The sequence below is a fragment of the Trematomus bernacchii genome, unplaced genomic scaffold (genome assembly GCF_902827165.1).
Source record: "Trematomus bernacchii unplaced genomic scaffold, fTreBer1.1, whole genome shotgun sequence".
Taxonomy (NCBI): domain Eukaryota; kingdom Metazoa; phylum Chordata; class Actinopteri; order Perciformes; family Nototheniidae; genus Trematomus; species Trematomus bernacchii.
This window is the reverse complement of record NW_022987712.1, coordinates 675,836-702,344: the sequence shown is the minus strand read 5'-3', so window position 1 is coordinate 702,344 and position 26,509 is coordinate 675,836. Positions and strand designations below refer to the sequence as shown.

General features: G+C 42.4%; 1 protein-coding gene across 1 annotated transcript; it reads left to right on the top strand.

Moving 5' to 3' along the window:
- Window positions 1-3,242: 3,242 nt before the first annotated feature.
- On the top strand, window positions 3,243-26,036 carry LOC117491184 (NLR family CARD domain-containing protein 3-like). The gene is made up of 8 exons (XM_034141046.1): window positions 3,243-3,257; window positions 3,315-3,413; window positions 4,161-4,440; window positions 14,391-16,155; window positions 16,242-16,415; window positions 19,572-19,745; window positions 25,034-25,080; window positions 25,246-26,036. The coding sequence occupies exons 1-8, from the start codon at window positions 3,243-3,245 to the stop codon at window positions 25,803-25,805; spliced, it is 3,114 nt and encodes a 1,037-aa protein (XP_033996937.1). The 3' UTR covers window positions 25,806-26,036.
- The last annotated feature ends 473 nt before the right edge of the window (window positions 26,037-26,509 follow it).

Below are 26,509 nucleotides of genomic sequence, written 5' to 3'. Positions count from 1 at the left end.
TGCTCGCCCTCTCTCTCTTCTCTTGATCGCCCTCTCTCTTCTCTTGATCGCCCTCTCTCTCTCCTCTTGATCGCCCTCTCTCTCTCCTCTTGATCGCCCTCTCTCTTCTCTTGAACGCCCTTAATTGTTACAGCTCAAATGCATTGCAATGCAATGTTAAAAAAAGACTTTAAAAAGCTGAATGTTTTAAAAAGTATAACATATTTTGAAAAAGTTGAAAGTTTCCCATCATGTGCTGAAAAGGCTGAATAGTTTGATATTTGAATGGTTTCTGCAGCTGAAATTAGGCTGAAGGAGTTAAATAAAGATATTAAATGTAAGTAGTAGTGAATGAATGTTTACAAACACCTGTGTGTGTAAACCCAGAGATGAAAGGTTACCATGGTGACGACTTATGACGATTTACCAACTGCAGCACTGAGTCCCATTAAGAATGCATTGAGGATTATATCTGACAATTTTGCCATCTGTTCAAAAACTATGGCTCCTATCAAAAAATTACCAGACCGTGAGCATCAGGGAACCCCAATGAACTGATATATATTGTTTTTTTTGGTTTTGTGTGTAAAATGTGGAGATGGGAGCAGTTTGTCTGAAGTGTACCTCTCTCTGTTCTGAAGAAAGTTCCAGAAAGATTTAACATGGGAATCAATTGGGAGCTAGGTGGACTTTTTGTCTCTTCATGCCCTCAAGAGGCATTTTGTTTAATATTTCTTCTTAATTCTTTTTTTATTTTCCAACCTAGGAGAGGTTTTCCTACATTTTTCATGAAAACATATGTCTGAGGAGTGTAGGGTTTGGGAATTATGGCAAGTTTAAAACATTTTTTGGGGAAAATTTGAAGCAATGACGCACTCTGTTTTGAGATCAAAGCACTCTACCAAGCTCCAAACTAAGTTAAATATCTCAAGAAGTGTAAAAGATATCAAAAATAAAAGTCAAGTTTGAATAGCTGAAGGTCTTGTGATCATTTGAAAGTTGGAATGAAGTGTCTAGCTGAAAGTATGTGGAAGGAGTAGCATTTGGCGCAAAGTGTAGGAAAAGAGGATTTGAAGGCATCTCCCATTGACTTCCATGTTAAAAAAAGAGTTTAAAAAGCTGAATATTTCAAGAAGTATAAAATATTTTTAAAGATTTGAAGGTTTCCCATCGATTCCTGAACAGGCTGAATAGTTTAATATTTGAATGGTTTCTGTAGCTTAAAATAAGCTGAAGTTATGGAGTGCCAAAGTATTGGCTGAAATAACTAGAAAATGCATTTCCTGCAGAAAATGCGTGCGAATGCTGTAAACTGTGAACATTTGTGGCTGAATTTAGCTGAAAATGCAGAAAAAGCTGAATATGTTATTAGCTGAATGGTAGCTGCTTTTAGCTACAAAAATGCAGAAAAAGCTTAATATTTAAAAGAAAAGGTTTGAAAAAACATGTATAGCCTTGATGTCCTGAAATAGCTGAATAATGTAATAGTTGAATGGTTTCTGCAGCTGAAAATAGGCTGAAGGAGTTAAATATCAGATGTAAGTAGTAGTGAATGAATTTGTATTAAGATGAGAAAAGAAAGTAAAAAGCAGCAGAATATTTGAACTACAAACTTTTGAACTAACTTGATGGTGAATTATCTGTCGCCATTAACACTTTCTCGTTCTTAATATATGCTATATTTAGGGTCGATATGTGTTGAATTTACTTTACTACAGCAGATCACTGTGACCGGATATAGTTTTTTCGGCTTAGTGAACGTGTGTCTCTTCCTCCGCGGCTCCTCCGTGCAGAGAGTTTGCAGCGGTGTGTGTCAGCAACGTGCAGTCAGGGGAGGCACGGATTGGCCGTCGGGAGAGTCGGGACTTATCCCGGTGGGGCCGCTGGCCAGCTGTGAGTTCTGGAGAATCACAGAACGGCAGGACGCCAACGGCACGGTTCGCTTACGGCCGACAACAGCCCCCCCCGTTGACAATTCACGAGCATCTAACTCTCTCCCCCCGCCCCGTCGCACCTTCTAACAGAGCCCCCCCACATATCAAATCCCAATTTAACCCCTGGCCTCTGGAGCAGCAATTGAACAACTAAGGGTTAATTTGCAGGATTGATTGCTTACTTAGCCCTATATCAGTATATAGCATGAATAATAATCACACATCACTCATATTTGTTATGAATAATCATTTATCATTTATTAAATAGTAAGTCGCTTTGGATAAAAGCGTCAGCTAAATGCAATTTATGAAAGCCTCACTCAGGATTCTTTTACCAAGTGTTTTTATTGCTCTTGGGGCATTAAAAACAAGATTTTAACTTTAGTTTTTTATATAATATCTGCATTTTCTCTTTTGAAAAACTAAGTCTTAGTTTGACCATAGTTATTTAATATATAAAGACTATATATTATTGAATTACAAGATTAGATATACTTTATTTGATCTAAAATATTGATGTGTTCAAATGCTCTTCTAAACAAAACTGAAAGTCCATGAAAGTTGTCTTCCTGTTTTTGTGAAGGAAGCGCCATCTCCTGGTTAAATCCTGAAATTGAAAATCTGGCAACGCCCTCTTGGAAAATAGTGGGAGGGCTTAACATTCCCAGATACTGGTCTTTGGCAGGTCTTAGGCAGGTAGCTGGCAGGTAGTAGGCAGGAAGCAGTAAGCTGGAGTCTGAAATAAGTTGCTCCATCTGTAAGTGGGCTATACAACACATAAGCATGAAAAGTAAATTAAGTATTATATCAAACATTACAAATGTTGTTCCCATACATTTGAACTGTATTATAACTTAGTTATGAGGGAACATATTTTTCATATTTCAATGATATATAAAAAATACATTTCTTATCAGTTCACAAAATACCTTTTTAATTAAAGTCCGGAACATGTATAACGTACATATTTTAAGCCAAACAATTATATTTTAAAGAAGTTTTGTGTGCTGTGATAAACTGTGACACACTAACACATATCTTTCGGGGTCAACATACTGAGTTTCTGTGTGGTTCTGGGGCTGTGGGGAACATTCTGGGCTGATCAGTTCCTGTTGAGGCTCCAACAAGGTTCCTCAATATCTGAGAGGAGGGGCACTACCTGTTATGTAAAGCTTGTGGTAATGAATGAGCATGTTGTTGTGTTTGTGTGAAGGTGGAGGCTCTGCTATGGATCAGTGTGAGGACAGAGAGGAGGAAGCCCCCCCCTCTAAAAGCTCTGGGGAACATGACAGCCAGACCGAAGCTCAGAGGTGAGATCTCCAACTGTCCATGACTCTTCTCCATGTCACAGCTCAGCACTCATTATTCACTCAAAGCTCTGTGTGTTGTGTTCAAGTCTAGAGCAAACACCTCATTCTGCTGGACCTGGACGTGGACCTGGTCCTGAACCTGGATCTAAAGAGTGTTTTGGATCTGGACCTGAACTCAGCTCTGTGTCCAGTAACCAGCTTACTGCCAGAGACCAGAACCAGGTGTGTGGTCGCCGGCTGGTTCACTCTCTTATTTCTCTCATGTTACTTATTTGTACCAGTAGGTAAACCTGGTTTGGAGAAGTAAGAAAAGGTATCCATTGTGACACATGCTTCATACAATATGGACAACAGACACATCTTTAAAAAGTCCCCAGCGCTCCAGAACATCCACAAAGCTTTTTTTAAACCTCTTGGTTCTACACCTTTAGGAAGATTGACCTCCGGCCCAAAGGAAGAAGCTGAAATTCAGGTTGCAGGGGGTGGGAGGCTGTCTAACTCCATGTTTAATCCTTGATTAAACATGGAGTTAGACAGCCTCTGTAACTGTCTGATGAGCAGGGACTCCAGGTTTAGCTGTGACTCACCAATCAGTCTGCTAGACCACTTTATGATCTGACTGAGACAGTTTCTGGTCTTTAAAGTCAGGTTACCAAACCAAGACATTAAAGGAAAAGACAGTGACTGTGCTGACTGTCTTCAAGTTTAGGATTGACTTTCTGACTGTCTTTCGTGAAGTCAAAGGTATTAAAACAAGTTTAGAACCGATTAGGGCATTTACTAACTCGACATCTGAATTGAAGCCATCCAAAGTCACATGGCGGCTGTTCTTTGAATCCTGAAGTCCTGTTATGGTTTTCAAAAGTAAAAAATACAACACAACAATATATAGTTCTGTAAGATAAAGAATGTCTTTCTTGGTATCTTTGCTCTGCAGGGAGAAAAGATGGAGACACCTAGAAAAGTCCTATTAAGAATTTTACAAAGTTTGGGGGAAAAGGACTTTAAAGAATTCAAGTGGACCCTGCAGGAGGAGGTCCTAGGATTCCCAGGAATCCCAAAGAGTCAACTGGAGAAAGCAGACCAAATGGACACAGTGGATCTGATGCTTCTGTACTACTGTGTAAACACCATCAAAGTGACCAGAGAAGTTTTGGGGGAGATAAATCAGAATGATCTAGTAGAGAAATTATCAAAAATCCCATCAGACCCTAAAGGTAGGTCTTTAAAAAACGGAGTGTGCCAAAAGATAACTTTTTTTTTTCATAGCCATGCATCATGTTTTTAGACTCCTGATATACCCCTCAGAGAACCATCACCTCCACATGGTGTCGGGGTTGAGGTACCCCTGAAAGCAGAGAGGTCAGGGTCACTCGTTTCTGGCAAGGTCACCCTGTTGGTCCCAGGTGAGGGGATGTAAAACCTTCATAGATCAGCATTTTAGGAATCCAATTACCTTTCCTGGATTAGGGAGAGTGGAGTTTGGTGGAATTGTCCAAAATATATCGCCTTTCGTCTCTTCCTAACCACTATTCCTTAACTTCACATATTTGGATTAATGATAAGAGGATTCATCAGGACTTAGGAAAAGAGACTGCTGTGCTTTGAGAATCCGGCAGCACTGACACTATCCAACATCATTATGATGCGCCAGCCGATGTTATTAAGAAGGAGAAGACTCTTTATTTCATCCCAAAGGGGAAATTCACCTCAGTTGTTCACTCGGTTGTGGTAAAACACATTACAATACACACACATGCACAGGACAGGTGAGAGAGGTCTGAGCAAAACAGGTGGCCAGTCTGTCCAGCGCCAGGGAGCAGTTGGGGGTTCTGTGCCTTGCTCGAGGGCAGGAGGTGAACTCGCACCTCTCCAGGAACCAGTCTACACGCCGTATTATTTTGGCCCGATTGGGACTCCAACCGGTGACCCTTCGGTTCCCAAGACAAATTCCTACAGACTACGGCACTAAAACACTCTGCTGCACTGCAAAAACAGCCCTTCCAAAAACAAGCAAAATATTCTTGAATCAAGTCAGATTTTCCTGTATCAAGCAAAACAAATCTGCCAATGGGGTGAGCCAAATTAGCTTGGCTAGAATTCTTAAGACTAGAGTTGAAATAGCTACTGAAAGACCGTAATGGGCCTTGAAACTAGACATGTAAGCACATTTTGCTTATTACCAGCAATGATTCCTGAATTATTTAAGAAAGAATAACTTAAAATGAGTGGTTTGGTTGAGTTGATTAAGAATATATTTCTTAAATTAAGATTTATAATTAGCAAAGAAAGCTTACAATAAGAATCATTGGCTTTAATTGACACAATATATGAGTGACTTTGTCTTAAACTTAGAATGTAAATCTTAAATTAAAGGGGACCTATCATGCAAAATGCACTTTTGTACGTCTTGTATACATGAATATGTGTCCCTGGTGTTCCAGGGAACTCACCAAGTGTCAGAAAACACAACCCTCTCTATTTTCCTCCATACCCAAATCTCTAAAAAAGGGGCTGCAACGGATCTGATAAAAACTGATCCAGATTTGAACACTGTCCTGACGTCAGGACGGTGGCGCTACGGCTATTGGGCCAACTCTCCACCTATCAGGGGAATGTGGGGTTGGGCCACGGCCGGCCATTGCCGCTCGAAAGCGCTGGAGACGCTGTAGTACATATGCCAGGCCTGTAAGTGGCGCTGTAGTCTGCCACAAAAGCAGCGAAGAAGACTTCCCGCCCATAGTTACCATGGTTTCCCTTCTGTTTATTCTCCGCTGTGGCTTTTTTTCTCCCTCCCCGAGGCAAGCGTTTGCTCCTGCTGCTTTAATTCAATGCAATCCCTCCCCGTCGAGGCAAGCACTGTCATTCTCTCCGGTTAGTCCACCAGCAGATGACAAACACCCACCTCTCCGCCTCTTCCAAGGAACGAGGGGACCGTGCAGCAGAGTTTCAGTTTCTTTCGCCGGTCAAGATGTCCGTTAAAGTTTAAATCTTCCGGACAAAATTAGAAAAGTGCCGGTCAAAGGTCTTCTTTGTTATTTATTGAGCTTTAAAACAAATGAATAACGACTCTATATAATAAAACACGGAGGACGGAGATCTCTTTTTCTCCCCCTCTTCTGACAGCCCAGCAGCTGATCAGAGCACGTCTCCCCTCTCCTGCAGGGGGGCGTGGTCAGCAGAATCAGACCCGTAGACAGCAAACAGCACATAGAGCGAAATGAGGCATGGCTAAAATGCATGATCTGTTTGGTATTTTGAAAACAGAAACGTATAAATATACCTTATATAGGTATGGCCCTACAATATATCATTTAAATATAGCATGATAGGTCCACTTTAAGTTTAAAAATCAGCAAATAAAGCTTACAATAAGAATACAATTCTTTAATTGGCATAATATATAAGTGCATTTGTCTTAAATTAAGACAGCAGAAACATTCTTATTTTTGGTATGTGTGTGTGTTGTGTATACCACACCACAATTACATTACATTACATGTTACTTGTTAGATGTTTTTATCCAAAGCGACTTACATACTCAGGACTGTGGGCAATCCCCACAGGAGCAATTTGGGGTGAAGTGTCTCAGGGACACAACGACATGCTGACTGCAGTGGGGTTTGAACCTGTGCTCCCCTGATCCCAACATCAATGGCTATAGAGTGTTGCAATGACGCGTCCTAAAACCCGGAAGTAAGCTGCTGGTTCCCTCAACAAAAAAGCAATGGGATTTCTCCATGGGATTTTGGAAAATAGCTCGAAATAAGGTCTGTGGAAAACGAACCTGTTAGATAAATGCACCTTTTGTTTAGCCGGATAATATCCATAATATCATTAATCTATCAATCAGTAATCTATCGATTCGATTTATGATTTCGAAAATTATAAAAGTAGGGTAGACATGTGAAAACTGAATAGACACACTGCAAAAAAGGCATTTTAAGAAAGTAAACAAAACTTGTTTCTGGGAAACAATTCTTATTTTTCGCCTAAAAAGTCAAATAAACTTGTTAAGAATGTTTTGCTTAAGAAAAGTATTCTTACTTAATATAAGATAGCATTTTTTTATTAGAAAAAGTAAGATATATGTTCTCAAAGTAAGAATACTTTTCTTAAGCAAAACATTCTTAACAAGATTATTTGACTTTTTAGACGAAAAATACGATTTTTTTCCCCAGAAATACGTTTTTTTACTTTCTTAAAATTCCTTTTTTTGCAGTTTGCATTGGCTGGGAATCGGACCCGGGGGACCAGGCGAGAATTCTACCACTGAACCACCAATGCTATATTAACGAGTTTCTCCTGGTGGGACATTGGAGATATGTACTGTAATACAAGTGGGTGATGCTAAACGCCAGTGTTGGGGAGGGGATGGATCAGAGGAATGACCAGAAAGTCATCAGTGGGCTCTGAAATGGCAGTGAGTCCTTGAGTGCTACGTTTTCCCAAGAAACGGACAATTCTGTTTGGAATGAAGTTTGTCCTGCCAAACTGTCAGATATCCCAGGAGGTGTAGTCATGGATGAACCACGGCTGTTTTCCACAGTGTAGGTTGGCTGCTGACTCAGTCTCAGGATGTTGAATGGGACTGATGCACACTGAGTTCAGGAGGCAGAGCTGAGGGCTTGGAGAACAGCTGTTGTTGCTCAGGTGGTCAGAAGCGGCCACAGGGACACACTGTGGAAGTTTGTCCTGACATAAGATTGGACAGTTGTGATTGAGATTCCTGTTCAATGTTGAATGGAGGCAGACAGTGTCATTTTCCATGTTTTAAAGGGGACTGTAGGGTAAGCTCTAAACATCAGAGGAGCACATTGCTGCTTAGGTGTAAGTAGGCAACATTTGCGTGTAGTTTACTACAGTATGACCATGTGTGTTGTGGTTGTTGCAGTCCACTTGTTGGTAGTCACTTGTGTGTTGTTGCTTTCATGTATTTAATTGTAGCAAATTAGTAGTTTAGTGTGCTCATACCGGTTCGTCAAGTGAGCTTGTTTAGTAGTTTAGTGTGCTCATACCGGTTCGTCAAGTGAGCTTGTGTTGCTGGTTTCCTGCATCCATCACAGTAACTTGTGCATATGGTTGGAAGATCACATGGTGTCCATTTTTGTGTTGTGGTAGTGGCAGTTCACTCGTGTTGGATCATAGTGTTGCTATTAGTGAATGGCAGCAACTTTGTAGTTGGTCTACTTGTGGTGATCCTTTAGATCTGTGGCTGTTGCACTCCACATTGTGTTGGACATGTCTGTTACGGTTTGTGTGTTGGTAAACGCAGTAATTTGGTTTGGCTTTGTAGTTTGTTTGTCACCTCATGGTGGTAGCCATTTTGTTTCATTGATTTGGCTACTTGTGTGGTTGCTGCTCATTCTGTGTGGCAGCATCTTAGTTGGCCCTGTTCTAGAGTTTGAATATATCTTGTTGTTCCACATTTGACCCAGGTTGACACCTTTTGTCAGCAGTCCTTAATCTGTTGTCTGATAATGCAATTCATATATTGATATATTAAGTCTGGTGTGCTTAAAGGGGACCTATCATGCAAAATGCACTTTTGTACATCTTTTATACATGAATATGTGTCCCCGGTGTTCCAGGGAACTCACCAAGTGTCAGAAAACACAACCCTCTCTATTTTCCTCCATACCCACATCTCTAAAAAAGGGGCTGCAACGGATCTGATAAAAACTGATCCAGATTTGAACACTTTACTGACGTCAGGAAAGTGGCGCTACGGCTATTGGGCCAACTCCACCAATCAGGAGGAGACAGCCACGGCCATTGCCGTTCCAAAGCGCTGGAGACGCTGTAGTACATATGCCAGGCCTGTAGGTGGTGCTGTTCTCACTGAATCTGCCCTTGCAAAAACAGGGGTAAAAAAGTGCAATTTGAGCGAAATGAGGCATGGCTAAAATGCATGATCTGTTTGGTATTTTGAAAAAAAAAAAGTATAAATATGCCTTATATAGGTATGGTCCTACACTATATTATTATAATATAGCATGATAGGTCCACTTTAAGTTTATTAGCTGCCTTGCATACAGCCTTGATAAAAGTCACTGAAATTCCACATTCATTTCAATGAATAGAATAGTATGGTGTTAGTTTTCAATTTATTCATTGTTTTAAGGGTGGAGGTGTTACGGCTGTATGCATTCCCTGTTTCTTTTTCCCTTTGGTTCCTCTACCCAGGTGTGCTGCATTGCTGTAACGAGGTTCAGACGAGGTGCACCTGGGGAAGGAAGTGCTTAAAAGCTCCAGTGCAGCAGCAAAAGAGAGAGGCCTCTGGTGTGGGGACTGCTGTGTTTCTGCCTCTCATCCTAGGATGGATACTTAAACATTTGATGTGTTGATTATAATAAATCCTATGGATTCGATGATTTTAAAAGGTGTCTTTCGTGTTCTATTTGGGTCAGTGGTGGAATTTTGTTAGCCCCATAGGGCCATTTTAAGGGTGGGGTGTAACACAGCTGACGCCAACAGGCAGGAACAGGGAGACAAAACACTGAGAGCACAGCAGCCAAGGTTACAGGTGCGTGTGCTCAGTCAGGACAGTATGAACTGATAAACTGGGTCAAAGTTATGGGCCTTGGAAAATATTTCCCCAACAGACGGGTTATTACTGTGACCCCCCAGGGTGACTTGTAGATGGTAGGCTACTGCAGGAGTGTATTGCGACACATTAACCCCGGGATTCCACCGGGTCCGTCTGCGCCGCGTTACGGCTGCGCCGCGGTTTTGTTCCGACCTCCTACAGCGTCAAACCCCACCGGGCGCGTTTCAGAAGCGGAGCGTCTTTCATGCAGGCTCGCAGTTTTTGTTGATTTTGGGCATATTTCCTGGACAGGCTACTTTGTACAGACAAAGTTAATAATAATTGTAATAGTCCAGTTATAAACGACATGAATCAAAGATGTGTTGCTGTATTTTAGTGGTAAAAAAATGCATTCATCATCATAATTATTCTATATATATAATTTACACAGTGCCTGTAAACCGGAGGAGAACGCTGGCATTTCTCCTCCTACTTGAAAGACTACGGAGGGATAGGGTCTGCAAAATTAGTTTATTTTGGGGATTGACTGGATGCTCTGACCGGTCCACTTCCTGCCCGGCGCTATGCAACGCGTCGCGTTGCGTCGAAAATAGACCAGCCGTAACGCGACCGTAACCCCTAGATTCCACCGGGTCCGTCTGCGGCGCGTTACGGGCGCGTTACGGGCGCGTTACGGGCGCGTTACGGCTGCGCCGCGGTGCTCACGGCGATCGCAGCCACTCTAGTCACAGAAGCGTCCCAGAAGCGGCCCAGAAGCGGCTCGGCGCAGGGCTCCTCTAAAATTAGGATCGAATCCTATTTTTGTCGGGGCACAGCCGTAACGTAAGGTCGGGCAGGCAGGAAGTGGAACGTTCAGAGCATATATAGCATATATATATATATATATATACACACACACAAACTAATTTTGCAGACCCTATCCCTCCGTAGTCTTTCAAGTAGGAGGAGAAATGTCAGCGTTCTCCTCCGGTTTACAGGCACTGTGTAAATTATATATATATAGCAGGGCTTCTCAAACTCCGGACCAAGGTCCGGATCCGGACCGAACTGCAAATCAATCCGGACCGAACCCTGTGTCCCATTATAATTTTTTTTTTTTTATTATTAAAAAAAGAATTCTGATTCTGATAAATTAATGTACATCATTGTGTATGCGCGTCTTGTGTCTGACGCATTGTGAGAATGAACGTGCATATATATGTACTTGTGTGCGAGCGTGACACGCATTGTAGACCGCAAGTTAACCGCAAGTTTACCTTGACTTTCTAATGCTTCTAATGCCTTTTTTGCCGAGGTTCAAGGCATTGGCTACAGACAAACAGTGCCATTTCTCCCACTAGTTCAAGCCATCATACTGTATGTATGTATTGAATGTGTGTGTGTATATTACAGGGGCGCCGTTTGCCGACAGGCAAGGCAGGCAAGTGCTTGGACCAGAAGGGGGCCCCCAAAGAAGGTAGATTAAGAAGGTCCACAGCAACGACAACATGAAACACCCTTTAATTTACTGCAACGACATGTCGGGAAAAACCCTCAAGGGGGCCCCATGCATAGAGCGCCGTAAGAAACATTTTCTTAATTTCAGCTTCGTTGCTCCGCTCCGGGGGGGGGGTGACTTTACCGATCCGGACCAGTGACCTTGTATAAAGTTCACAAGTGGACCTTTAATAAAAAAGTTTGAGTACCCCTGATATATAGAATAATTATGATGATGAATGCCACAATACCACTAAAATACAGCAACACATCTTTGATTCATGTCGTTTATAACTGGAATATTACAGTTATTATTAACTTTGTCTGTACAAAGTAGCCTGTCCAGGAAATATGCCCAAATCAACAAAAACTGCGAGCCGGCAGGCAAGACGCTCCGCTTCTGAAACGCGCCTGGTAGGGTATGACGCCGGAGGAGGCCGGACCAAAACCGCGGCGCAGCCGTAACGCGGCGCAGACGGACCCGGTGGAATCTAGGGGTAATGCAGCCGTAATGCGGCCGTAATGCGGCCGTAATGCGGCCGTAATGCGGCGCAGACGGACCCGGTGGAATCTAGGGGTACCCCTATCCCGTTTCTATCATTGTAGGCAACTGTGTAATGCATATTTCCTATAGTAAAAACACTTTTTCTAAACCCTTCTCTTTTAAACATTTTCACTTATAAGAAGCTTAAATATTATTTAAATGATTAAGCGGCACGCCGCAATGAGTGAAATGTAATGTTATACTGCATGTTATTTAGTTTTGGTTCACAATATATTGATACATTTAGAAACAAAGAGCATACAACGGCAGAATATGGAATAATGAGCGAACACCTGATGTGTGTCTGTGTGGTTGGACCGCAGCCTGCTGTCCTTTTTAGCCGATCTAGCGAAGTGAGTGGCCGTGCGTAAAAGGCACTGGTTCTCTGACGCGGCACTTTTCAGAGGCTGCAGATTTATCATTAGGCTACTTCCTTCTGATACTGCAGAGCTTTCATGAGCTGAAGGAACGTTTCATACTAAAGCAGCTGGGCAGCAGATACTGTTGCTTCACACTCATAAGCTTTGCTGATTTGGGCTGGAGAATGCCTGCGTCAGGGTGCGCTAGTTGCAAATGGCACGACATTTTAGCTCTATGTTTCTTAATAATTTTTCTAGATAGTTAGTCTCAATATGAAATGAATTTGTGCGGCAGGTATAACATTAGGAAACTGCTGCCTGGTAAAACGAGGGAGAAAAAACAATCCTATCATCTTTCACCTGTGTGTGCTCATACAACATGGCAATTGGCAACTATGATATATTATAAAAACGTTGACGATTAAATAGGAGAAAGTCTTTTCAGTTTTACGAAGGCTGTGCAAACGTTTAGTTTAAAATGTATAACATTTCTGAACAAAAACATCAACAGTAAACAGCGAATGTAGCAAGGAATACAATAGAAAAACATTGATTACTAACACATGTCTCCAGTCTATTTCTCTCCATAGCTATTGCATGAACTGCGCTGCATTCGTGTGTACTGAGAGCATAGTCGATTATGTTTCCAGTCCCTGTAACCGTGGCGACTGAATGTATCTTCTCCGCAGGCCGCGCCTCTCTCACTAAAATGCCGGTACATTTAACAAAACACACTGTCCTTGCTAATGCTATACTCCAAGAATGTGTACTTGTCATACCAGTGGGCAGCGGAGCTCCTTTTCTTTTGTCCGAAAAGTGTCTGAGGGTACTTTATGTGCTTTGGCTGTGTAGCCGCCGGGTCATCTATGGCTGATAGGTCCGGCACTGGGATGCTATTCTCTGTTGTCCTGCCAACGGATGCTACGTCCCGCCGCGGGGGCACAACATTAAATAAACTCTTGTTTCCCTGAGACGGCGCCTGCTGCGGTGGTTCCGGCGGTGGCGACTCTGTTCTTACTCTTTTAAAAAACCTGAACATCGATTGTTGTGACATCGTTAGTGAGTGCGGTATATTTTTTGTGTGTGTCCAGTCCACTGTCCTCCTTCATCTGTGCAGCGCGTGGCCACGAAACGTTCTACGATGTGTTTGCTCCCGCGCTTCGACTATGAGTTCGGTCCAATCATATTTTACGTTGATAGAAGCGGAAACACATGTTTGCGCTTATTTTATTATTTAATTGCTAATTTTGATAATCAAAAATAAAAATGTTGGTAAACTATATTTCTCCCAGTCAATTTTGATCAATGAATGGGTGGGCCCAGTGACAGAGTGGGTGGGCCTAGGCCCAGTAGGCCCACCCATAACGCCGCGGCTGGTCCACACCCTCAGTGGGTGTTGGGATCTGCTGGTATCATGCCTCGTCTCCCAGCAGCAGGAATAATGCCTCACACCAACAGTGTTTCAGGGCCGGTTCGGAGCTGGAGCTTGAAAAGCACCGGGTTTTCCTGTTCACACCGCAGCGGAGCAGCCTCTTAGCTCCGGAATCCGGTTCGTTTCAAGCACCAAAAAATTGTCCGGCTAGAGCAAAAGCACCGCATACGTCACGCTTACGTCGAGGCGGGGGCAGGGGCGGGATCAACTCCTGAACAACAACAAAAAGCCCGCGTTTTATCTAGTTTGTACACAACGATGGAGAAACTTAACAAGCAGCAGTGGTCCACTGACGAGACCAGCTACCTACTGGGAATCTGGTCTTCCGAAGAGGTACAGAGGAAGCTGGAGCACAATCGGCCATTGTTGTTGTTGTCGGTGTGAGCTGTGAGGGGTTTCCGCGCGGTTTGACTTTATTAAGCAGGCACGCAAACGGTTACGTCATGACGCAAACGATGACGCAATGACGCAGCACCAGTCGGACTCTGGGCGGTGTGAAAAGAGCCGAAGCTAAACCGAAGAACCGGTTCTGAACCTGAAAAGTTCTAGCACGGAGCTTGAACCGGAGTTGCGTTGGTGTGAATGAGGTATAAGAGTCAGTCAGGTTTAGGGCCATGGTTCACTGTGGGAAAACTGATGGTTCTCTCTGGGGTGGAACTTATACTGGACAATGTACAGATAATTATGCAACAAGATCCAGTGACTTGATATAAGGAAAATAACCTGCTATTTTGTCAGAAATGGGTCCAATTAGAAGGAAATATTTTGATGTGTCTTTAATGTAAATATCTTTCTTATTCATTCAGATATTCTCACTAAGTGCCAAGGTAAACTCAAATCAAACCTGAAGGAAACATTTGAAATTATCAAATTTATGGAAAAATCTGAACCCCTAAATGAAATCTACACGGAGATCTACATCACCAGGGGAGACACCACAGAGGTCGTCAAGGAACATGAGATCAGACTGATCGAACAAGCATCCAGTAAACCAGACGGACCAGAAACAACCATCAGACAAGAAGACCTCTTTAAAGGCCCACCTGAAAGAGGTAAACTAATCAGAGCAGTGATGACAAGGGGAGTGGCTGGCATTGGGAAAACAGTCTTAACAAAGAAGTTCACTCTGGACTGGGCTGAAGGCAAAGCCAACCAGGACATCCAGTTCATATTTCCATTACCTTTCAGACAGCTGAATGTGGTAAGAGAGAACAAGTACAGCTTGGTGGAACTTGTTCATCACTTCTTCACTGAAACCAAAGACGCAGGAATCTGCAGGTTTGATCAGTTCCCGGTTGTGTTCATCTTTGACGGTCTGGATGAGTGTCGACCTCCTCTGGACTTCCTCAACACTAAGTTCCTGACTGATGTCACAGAGTCCACCTCAGTGGATGTGCTGGTGACAAACCTCATCAGGGGGAAGCTGCTTCCCTCCGCTCGCCTCTGGATAACCACACGACCTGCAGCAGCCAATCAGATCCCTCGTGAGTGTGTGGACATGGTGACAGAGGTCCGAGGGTTCACTGACCCACAGAAGGAGGAGTACTTCAGGAAGAGATTCAGAGATCAGGAGCAGGCCGGCACCATCATCTCCCACATCAAGACCTCACGAAGCCTCCACATCATGTGCCACATCCCAGTCTTCTGCTGGATCTCTGCTTCAGTTCTGGAGGATATGTTGAAAACTGAGGGAGGAGAGCTGCCCAAGACCCTGACTGAGATGTACATCCACTTCCTGGTGATTCAGTCCAAAGTGAACGTCAAGTATGATGGAGGAGCTGAGACAGATCCACACAGGAGTCCAGAGAGCAGGATGAAAATGATGGAGTCTCTGGGAAAACTGGCTTTTGAGCAGCTGCAGAAAGGCAACCTGATCTTCTATAAGTCCAACCTGAGACAGTGTGGCATCGATATCAGAGCAGCCTCAGTGTGCTCAGGAGTGTTCACACAGGTCTTTAAAGAGGTGAGAGGAACTTACCAGAACAAGGTGTTCTGCTTCGTCCATCTGAGCGTTCAGGAGTTTCTGGCTGCTCTTCATGTCCATCTGACCTTCATCAACTCTGGAGTCAACCTGATGGCCCCCTGGTGGTCTCAAGTCTTCAGAAAAAAAACTAAACATCTCTACGAGAGTGCTGTGGACCAGGCCTTACAGAGTCCAAACGGACACCTGGACTTGTTCCTCCGCTTCCTCCTGGGTCTTTCAATGGAGACAAATCAGACCTTATTACACGATCTGCTGACACAGTTAGTAAGTGGCTCAAAGACCAACCAGAAAACAGTGAAATACATCAAGAAAAAGATAAGAAAGAACCCGTCTCTTGAGAAAAGCATCAACCTGTTCCACTGTCTGAATGAACTGAATGATCGTTCTCTAGTGGAGGAGATCCAACAGTACCTGAGATCAGGAAGTCTCTCCATAGATAAAATGTCTCCTGCTCAGTGGTCAGCTCTGGTCTTCATCTTACTGTCATCAGAAGAAGATCTGGACGTGTTTGACCTGCAGAAATACTCTGCTTCAGAGGAGGCTCTTCTGAGGCTGCTGCCAGTGGTCAAAGCCGCCAGGAAAGCTCTGTAAGTGGAGATGAAACTACATTAACTAGGAACAGTTTGAGACATGAGAATAAAACTCTTTGTGTTCACTGCTGATCTTTCCCCAGGCTGAGTGGCTGCAACCTGTCAGAGAGAAGCTGTGAAGCTCTGTCCTCAGTCCTCAGCTCGCAGTCCTCTAGTCTGAGAGATCTGGACCTGAGTCACAACAACCTGCAGGATTCAGGAGCAAAGAAGCTGTCTGCTGGACTGGAGAGTCCAAACTGTGAACTGGAGACTCTCAGGTCAGAGTTCAGCTGATATGTAAACTGTCAGAATGGTTTTGTTCAGCCATTTATATTGACTAATTTCGAGTTTTATCAAATTAGAATAATAATACATTTCGATTTTCCATTAGCTTGTTGTTTTTTTTTCTTCTCCATCAAAACAATAAACCACAAAATCATGATAAAAATCTGATTATATTTTAAGACAGATGGCATCAATTTTCTACATCTCAATGTATCTGATTGATTGACAAACACAAACATGCACAGACAAACAGATGGTAGCATTTGACAAAGAAACTAGAAAAGATTGTATGATGGAAACCTTGCGCTCGATCACATTTAATATTAAAGGAATTTTGTCATGTGTTAATTTCTTTCAAGGTTAACTGAGTGTAACCTGTCAGAAAGAAGCTGGGCAGCTATGTCTTCAGTCCTCAGCTCCCAGTCCTCTAGCCTGAGAGAGATGGACCTGAGTAACAACGACTTGAAGGATTCAGGAGTGAAGCTGCTGTCTGCTGGACTGGAGAGTCCACACTGTGAACTGAAGACTCTCAGGTCAGAGTTCAGCTGATATGTAAACTGTCAGATTGGTTTTGTTCAGCCATTTCTATCGACTAATTTCCAGTTGTATCAATAGAATAATGATATACTGTATTTCGATTTTCCTTCGGCTTGTTGTTTTTTATCTTCTAAATCAAAACAATAAACCACAAAACCCAGATAAAAATCTGATTATATGTTAAGAAAGATGGCGTCACTTATCTACATCTCAATGTATCTGACTGATTGAACACAAACATGCACAGACAAACAGATGGTATCATTTGACAAAGGAACTAGAAAAGATTGTATAATTGAAACCTTGCACTCAATCACATTTAATAGTAAAGGAATGTTGTCATGTATTAATTTCTTTCAAGGGTAACTCACTGTAACCTCTCAGAGAGAAGCTGTGAAGCTCTGTCCTCAGTCCTCAGCTCCCAGTCCTCTAGTCTGAGAGAGCTGGACCTGAGTAACAACGACCTGCAGGATTCAGGAGTGAAGCTGCTGTGTGCTGGACTGGAGAGTCCACACTGTGAACTGAAGACTCTCAGGTCAGAGTTCAGCTGATATGTAAACTGTCAGTGGTTTTGTTCAGCCATTTCTATCGACTAATTTCCAGTTTGATCAAATTAGAATAATAATACATTTCGATTTTCCTTTGGCTTGTTGTTTTTTTCTTCTTCGTCAAAACAAAAAATAAACCACAAAACCATGATAAAAATGGGATTATATTTGAAGACAGATGGCGTCAATTATCTACATCTCAATTATATCTGACTCATTGACAAACACAAATATGCACAGACAAACAGATGGTAGCATTTGACAAAGGAACTAGAAAAGATTGTATGACTGAAACCTTGCGCTCAATCACATTTAATGTTAAAGGAATGTTGTCATATTTATTCATTTCTTTCAAGGTTAACTGAGTGTAACCTGTCAGAGAGAAGCTGTGCAGCTCTGTCCTCAGTCCTCAACTCCCAGTCCTCTAGTCTGAGAGAGCTGGACCTGAGTAACAACAACCTGCAGGATTCAGGAGTGAAGCCTCTGTCTGCTGGATTGGAGAGTCCAAACTGTGAACTGGAGACTCTCAGGTCAGAGTTCAGCTTTTTGTTTTCAAGCAATTAAATTATTGTCATTATCGTGAACTGAGGCACAGGACACAGGACCCAAATGCAGGACTCGGACACAGTTGTCCAAAAACAAAAGGTATTTTAATAACGGTTACTCCAAAAATCAAAGTCAACACTTCACGTGGAAAACATTTTCTTTTCTCAAACAAATCAAAATCACACTTTCAGTGGGAAAAAGGGTTTTCCAAAAATCAAAACTCAATTGACAAAGAGGTACTTTCTCAATCTAAAGTTCAGGAGTCAAAGGGCTCAGGTTCTCACAGCATGGAACATAACGAACTGACAAGGGACAAAGAAACACAAGGGCTATTCATAGGTGAGGGGGATGGGCACAGGTGAAAACTATCAGGGCAGGGCCAAGCAATCTCAAGGGCAGGAAGTGTGGGATCTGGAATGAGAGGGAAGAGTTACTTTCAAAATAAAAACAGGAAGTGACAAGATCAAAAATAGATAACTTAACTAGGGCTGTCAAGTTTACGCGTTAATAACGCGTTAACGCAAAAAAAAATTAACGCCACTAATTATTTTAACGCGATTAACGCATGTGTATTTTTTGTCCTCGGCCGCCCCGTAGTTTCAGAGCGCATCGAGTTTAAAATACCATCTACAAGCTGATGCTGACAGCCCCGCTCCTGCCGCCCGCTTGTGGCAGACCACACTTCCACGCTCCCCGGCAGGCCCGGACTGGCCATCGGGAGGACCGGGAGGGTGTGTGTATGTGTAGTGCGAGCGAGGCACACTTTACGTGTTGTTGTTGTTGTTGTTGTTGTTAGCATCTGGTGCTAGCTAGCTGCGCTAACGGATATAAGGAGCTGTTTCAATGAAAACAGAGGAGCGACATTTCGCCGACAACTGCGCCGAGCACTTTACTTTATGCAGGTAGCCAGACAGTGGGACATTGTACGAAAAGTCAGCACACTCACCACGGATAGTGCGCGCAACATGATTGCAGCGTCCAGGCAGCTCCCGTTCGAGCATATATGCCTTAAGCTGCACATAGCTCCAACGATCCATCACAGTGTCTCCACATTCTCTCACACACACACACACACAGTATTGTATTATTGTATGAGAGGTTCCAGGTTGAATTGAGGCAAATATTTGTAATGTTCAGAGGTTGTTGTGTTTAATATTCATGAGAATATTTGTCATTGTTCAAATGATAATAAACAAACATATAAAGCATATTTGTCCACTCATATGTTAATAAGAGTATTAAAAACTTGAAAAATATCCCTCTAAGGTACATTTAGAACAGATAAAAAATGTGCGATTAATTTGCGATTAATCGCGATTAACTATGGACAATCATGCGATTAATCGCGATTAAATATTTTAATCGACTGACAGCCCTAAACTTAACATAACATAACTGTGGAGCCACAACAGTCATCCAGCTTTTTGTTCATGCTGATGAAGATGGTCAACCTCTGTATGATTTTCCTGCTCATGTGACTTTTTAAAGCACTGAGTTTACTGTATTCCCTGGTTCCAGTCTGTCAGGCTGTCTGGTCACAGAGGAAGGCTGTGTTTCTCTGGCTTCAGCTCTGAGCTCCAACCCCTCCCATCTGAGAGAGCTGGACCTGAGCTACAATCACCCAGGAGACTCAGGAGAGAGGCTGCTTTCTGCTGGACAGGAGGATCCACTCTGGAGACTGGAGACACTCAGGTATGGACAGACTGACTTCCTCATAATTTTCTAATTTAATCTCCTTCATCTCTGGTCTTCCATCATGAAGGACGTCTCATTTCCCTTGAATATGTTCACTGCAGTAAGTTAACCTTGAAGTCTTATTACATGGAAACAGCCATTCTTCTTCTTCTTCTTCTTCTTCTTCTTCTTCTTCTTCTTCTTCTTCTTCTTCTTCTTCTTCTTCTTCTTCTTCTTCTTCTTCTTCTTCTTCTTCTTCTTCTTCTTCTTCTTCTGTCTTCCTGGTAACCTCAGTTGGGGAAACAAGGGTTTAAAGGTCCTGGGAGTTTGGTTGGGGTCTGAGGACATGGTGGCGCAGAACTGGGAGGGATTGCTGGGAAAGGTGCAAGCAAAATTAGCCAAATAGAAATGGCTGCTACCCCAGCTGTCCTACTGGGGAAGAGTTCTTGTAGCCAACAATCTGGTTGCCTCATCTCTGTTGCACAGACTCCAGGTGTTAACCCCACCGCCGGGCCTCATGAAACAACTGCAGCGGCACCTCGTGGATTTCTTCTGGTCGGGTCATCACTGGGTGCCAGCATCTGTACCTACCTGTGGCGGAGGGGGGGCAGGGCCTTGTGGACATTACTGCGAGGACCAACCTGGTCTCACCAGAATGCGTGACTCCACCACGACTCCTTAACACCGCAGTGCGTGGTGGAGTCACGAACTTTGCTACATTTAACAACCCCAATGTAAAGTGAATGAGGCTCCTTTGTCGTGGTGCACACACGCATTTCTACAACGTCCAGCAGTGAGGTTTTATTCTATAAAACGTTTTTAAAATCTACTGTATAGCTTGTAGTAACTCACGGGAGGCTTCTTTTATTTTATTTGTATTCATAATAATTTTTATTTTTCGTCAGAATGTATTATGGTGCATTATTTACCAATTTTTGTTCTCAAAAAACAATGCATTGTGTGTAATACAATTGTGATTTTTATTAAATTAGTTCGTTTTTAAGTAAGGCCAGAGCTTCAGCTGTGTCAAATAGATTGTTCCCTTTAGTTAACGTTATTTAAAAGATAATTATATTCCTATTTGATCATGTCCCCTTTATTGTATTACGGACCCAAAGAGCGATGTGAGCGTCCATTCCCATTGGATAACGGAGGATTTTACACCCGGAAGTAAGTATTCTCCTTACTGTCGATTGATTTTATTTACAGTGATATCTGTACTACTCATCAACTCAAAAACACCAGATTATCCTTGTTAATTACACAACATTGATTGGTTTAAATTGTGTACAATGCTTTTGTATTTTCCCCTTTCGATTCGGAGAAACAAATATTTTTTCGGAGTGTTTGGATGGCACTACACTACCCAGAATCCTCAGCTATGGGACTACACCATGTGCTTAGAACTTGTCCTACCCCCCCCCCCCTTAGGTCACAGGCTCCTCCAACAGTGCAACACAATAAAACAGATACACAGAAAAAATAGTGCAAGTAAATACAAAAAGAAAAATAGTAAAATAGTAAAAAGTGAAATAGTGCAATAAGAGTCTATATACAAGTGATTGGAATATGATATATTAGATAAATAATTTCTAAGTAGCAGCCAGATGAATGTTATGGATGTTGTTTCTAAGTTCAGGTGTTTAATAGTCTTATGGCCTGTGGGATGAAGCTGTCCCTGAGTCTGGTGGTTTTAGTCCGGATGCTGCGGTACCGCCTGCCAGACGGCAGCAGACAGAACAGTTTGTGGCTGGGGTGATGGGGGTCTTTTATAATCCTGAGGGCTTTCTTTAAGGTTAACCTGGTATCTTTACTCCACTACATTTATTTTAGTTACTTTACAGATTTGGATTAATGATGTGAAATATAAACAACCCTTAAATCAGACTTTAGTTACACCTGAGTAAAATTCAGTGAAGGTGATTGTCAAGTGCCAACAATCAGGCGAGATATTTGGTAGTGGGTGCTTGAGAAGACTAAATATTTATCTGCAGATCTCTATAAAGTATATTCATTACTCGTTATTCTCTACTAATAGTTAATTAAAAACTGTATATAATGGCTATTTTGCACATCCCTTTCAAGATTTCAAGATTTTCTAAGGTTTATTGACATATCATATACACAACTACGGTGTAGTTATGCAATGAATGAAAAACTTGGGTCACAGGTTCCTCAACAGTGCATTACAAGACATCTATCGATATCTGTGTACCTCCACCATTAAACATATTCTGCACATTTCTTATACTATCTACATACATCTTATAAGAGTATAATTAATATGTATAATATCAGTTAAAATAAGTGCTTCAACATAGTTAACATTGCAGGAAAGTTGATTGTCAAGTTCCAAAACAAACCATGCAATATATTAGACGTTAAGTACTTTGTCAGGCTTAATATCTGTAGATACCCCCAAAGCTTTTTTCTTATTTAAAAGAAGACCTTAACCTAAAGTATTCTTTAATGTTTAAATAAAGCCTTATTAGTTTGTCTGTTTTGCACATCCTCCTATCAGGCACTAAACTGTTTTATTGTAGAGATCACTTACAGTATCTTCTTGATATTTTCTATTCTATATTATTTATATCATTGACCTTCCACTTTCCCACTATATTAAGAGTATGTACTCTTAATATTTAAATGTTTTCATCAAATATAACACATTCAAAAGTGCTTTACAAAAATGAAAGACATTAAGAAAAAAGTTAAAAAGCTGTCAAGTTTACAGTGTTAACAAAATAAAATATACTGCTGTTTCTGGTTTAGTTTACGACGGATATATTCTGTTATTGTTTTGATATTTGTAACACAAAAGCGATGTAAAAAACCCACAGCAACACAGAAAAGATGGTCTTAACATGACCCAGCGGTCTAGTAGTTAATAAAAAACAATAATATCAAAACAAATTATTACTACTAACTTTATTGTGAAATTAAAACAGAACGGTAAAAGAATAGTTTCCGGTCTATTCTGAGGCCCGATCTCTGTAGATAAATAAAGAACTACGACAGATGTGTAATGTTTAATGCAGCCAAACCATTTATTACAATGCATTCATGTGATGACTTTCAAATAGTAAAGCAAGCACTGCTGAATAAAGTGTGATTTTATCTTTTACGAAACGTTTTTTTTTTTCATATGGAATGCAGTTGGAGGTCAACCAATCACAGAGCTTGAGGCAAAGCGGAACAATAGCTGAGGATTCTGGGTAGTGTAGTGTCTTCGGCCATCCTAAACTCTGAACAAATATTTGTTTCTCCGAATCGAAGGGGAAAATTACAAAAGCATTGCACACAATTTAAACCAATCAATGTTGTGTAATTAACAAGGATAATCTGGTGTTTTTTAGTTAATGAGTAGCAGAGATGTAAAACATAAATTCGTAACTAATGCACCATAATACATTCTGACGAAAAATAAAAATTATTATGAATACAAATAAAATAAAAGAAGCCTCCTGTGAGTTACTGCAAGCTATAAAGTAGATTTTAAAAACGTTTTATAGAATAAAAGCTCACTGCTGGACGTTGTAGAAATGTGTGTGTGCACCACGACAAAGGAGCCTCATTCACTTTACATTGGTGTTGTTTGCGTGGTGCAGACACGTAAATGTAGCAAAGTTCGTGACTCCACCACGCACTGCGGTGTTAAGGAGTCGTGGTGGAGTCACGCATTCTGGTGAGACCAGGTTGGCGAGGACTGCTGCTTTTAGACTGCAGGCAGCTCAGCGGCTGCTGTATGGTGCCTCTCCCTGCTGGCTGGATATAGCCCGGCTGTTGCTCTGGAGGTCAGGGGGCTTTGGTTTTGATAAACACCTGTTTCTGCTGAAGGCCCCTGCGTACAAGATAACTGGACTTGCACCTTTTTACTGCTCAGTCATCAATGCCTGGAAGATTCTGAGTTTTACCAGACCACCAGACCACCCGACCCCCGGCCTGGGATGTGGCTGTTTGAGGAGCCACTGTTTGACACTGGTTTTCTTTCTGGAACCTTTTTCTCTTCGGCCACCCTAAAAAATACGTTCATTGAAGCGGGAGTGGTAAAACTTGGCCATTTGACAGGGATCTCCACAGAAAAACTGGCTGAGGTGACGGGCATTCGATCAACCCGTGTTCTGGAGACCCTGGTAGATGAGGTGTGGCTGTCGCTGTCGCCATCCCACCGGACTTTTGCTCTGGATGCAGACCTGGCTGACCTGTGGAGAAAGGGACATGATTATGTTTTTCCTGCCTTGAGTGTGGGTCCTGCGGTGGGGGAATGGAGAGAGGAGGATGGTCTCCTGCTATCACTGGGGTCTCTAACACCTGGAAAGTTCAGCTCCTGCAATGGGAAGAAGCTATACCTTAGCTGCGTAAAGGTGCTAAACCTCAGCTCGCTCGCAGGCGTCAGAGAGTCGAGGTGGACGGATGTGTTTGGCTTGGGCTTTTCCCCTCAGGGCAGCTGGCGGATCCTGTATAAAGCTCCGGTTGAGAAACGGATGGCTGATATCCAATGGAGAGTTATACGCGGTGCAATAGCCACTAACAAATACAGAGCTCATTTTGACCCAGGCACAAGGGGGGGCTGTCCGTTCTGTTTTATGGCAGGAACATTGGAGCATTTAGTGGTGTCCTGTCCCAGATTGGCTAGTCTTAAAAAAATGTTTACAGGGGTGGGTGGAAGGGTTGGGGGAGGTTTTCTCCATACCACTTTTTGTCCATGGCCCCAAATACATCCTGAAAAAGAGGGAAACCCTTGTATTGATCAATTTCTTGTTTGCTAATCCAAAATTAGCTATCTGGAAAAGTAGGAAGAACCAACTTGCTGGAGTGGGATGGACGGATGTAGTGCTCTGTCTGAGGGGGCTGGTGGCAGCGCGTCTGAGGGTGGAGCATGCGTACTATACGCTGATCAATCATCTGCAGGGGTTTCTGGATGTGTGGGCTGTTGGGCAGGTGCTGTGCTCACTGGGGAAGAAGGACTCTCTAATATTGAAGTTTTAAAGGATAGGTGTAGTTTTTGTTTTTAAAGTGTGTAAAAGAGGATGTTTTTAAATGAGTAAAATGCTTCAAATGATATTTATTTGGTAGTCATGAAAATCTGGTTATTTATTTATTTGATTGTGTAATGTATTAGGTTTATTCCGACTCATTTGCAGGGTGGGTGTATAGTTAAAACAAATGCAAATAAAATGTGTTTTAAAAATCAAAATCTACCGTGTCTCTCTGTCCCACGGACAGACTGAGCTCTGCTTCAGGTTGAACAGCAGCTAGGACTCATGTTGGATAGAAAATAATCCTGACTGTGTTTCTTCCTCCAGGCTGGACCATGGTGGAGAGCAGAGGTTAAAACCAGGTGTGAGGAAGTGTAAGTGTGGATCAGTCAGCTTCTCTCTAAAGACAAAGATGATGGAGGTGCTATTTATTCATTAAAACATGACTGATATCTTTTAGCTTTATAGAAAGATCACTGACAGAGAGGAAAGCCTTCAGGTGGGTCTGATGATAAACTGCTGTCTGTGTCTCTCATCAGATTCCTGTGAACTCACCCTGGACTCAAACACAGCACACAGAAGACTCAAACTGTCTGAGAACAACAGGAAGGTGACACGTGTGGGAGAGCAGCAGCCATATCCTGATCATCCAGAGAGATTTGACCACTGGCCTCAGCTGATGTGCAGAGAAGCTCTGACTGGTCGCTGTTACTGGGAGGTCGAGTGGAAAGGAAGGGTTTCTATATCAGTGACTTACAGAGGAATCAGGAGGAGAGGAGTCAGAGAGGACTGTGTGTTTGGAGGGAATGATCAGTCCTGGAGTCTGGAGTGCTCTGATAGAGGTTACTCTGTCAGGCACAATAAGAGAAGAACAGACATCTCCTCTTCCTCCTCCTCCTCCTCCTCCTCCTCCTCCTCCTCTGGTAGAGTAGCAGTGTATCTGGATCATCCTGCTGGCTCTCTCTCCTTCTACAGAGTCTTCTTTAACAGACTGATCCACCTCCACACCTTCAGAACCACATTCACTGAACCTCTCTACGCTGGGTTTGGGTTTAGGCTCCGGTCTGATGGTTCATCAGTGTCCCTGTGTCCTCTGTAGGAGGAGACCACTTCCTGTCCTAGGGTTTAAATGTTGGTGTTTTGAATCGAGGCTTCTCATTGGTTACCATGTGTCTCACTGATTGTGTCTTTACTGTAATAAAGTTTTCTTAAAGCAACGTATTAAAGCTGATACTGAAGACTGTAGTGATCGCAACAAGTCCTCCAACTCATACGACCAAATGTGTCGTTTGTTCAAGCGCTTAATACGACCTATAATTAAGTTTTCGCCCTCTAGTGCTCCCGTTGAATGCAAACGTTACAGATGGTCGACTTTTAGAATCCACGTCCAGTCGATATGTAGGAACTATAGTTTGAATTATATTACGCAGATGATTTGAGGTTTCGACAGGAGAACGTGTATATGCGGTAGCTTCCATGTAAAGTTACGGGTTGAAAACAGTATTTCCGGTCTCTGCGTTTTCATAATAAAACCAATGATCAAATGATTTAACAGTGATATCTGCAGTACTCATCCACTAAAAAACATCAGTTTATCCTTGTTAATTATACGACATTAATTGGTTTAAATTGTGTACAATGCTTTTGTGTTTTTCCCATAGGTTTTTCTCTTTCGATTCTGAGAGACACATTTTTTTTTCAGAGGTTTTGATAGGCTAAAATCACGCCGCAATGAAGGTCGGGATATGGTGTTTATGCGATATGAAATCGGAAAACATTAAACAAATATATAATAATACTTTA

Coding starts and splice junctions, on each gene's coding strand:
- LOC117491184 (XM_034141046.1), top strand. Junction 4,441..14,390: donor AATCCCATCAGACCCTAAAG/GTAGGTCTTTAA, acceptor TTATTCATTCAG/ATATTCTCACTAAGTGCCAA. Junction 25,081..25,245: donor AAAACCAGGTGTGAGGAAGT/GTAAGTGTGGAT, acceptor GTCTCTCATCAG/ATTCCTGTGAACTCACCCTG.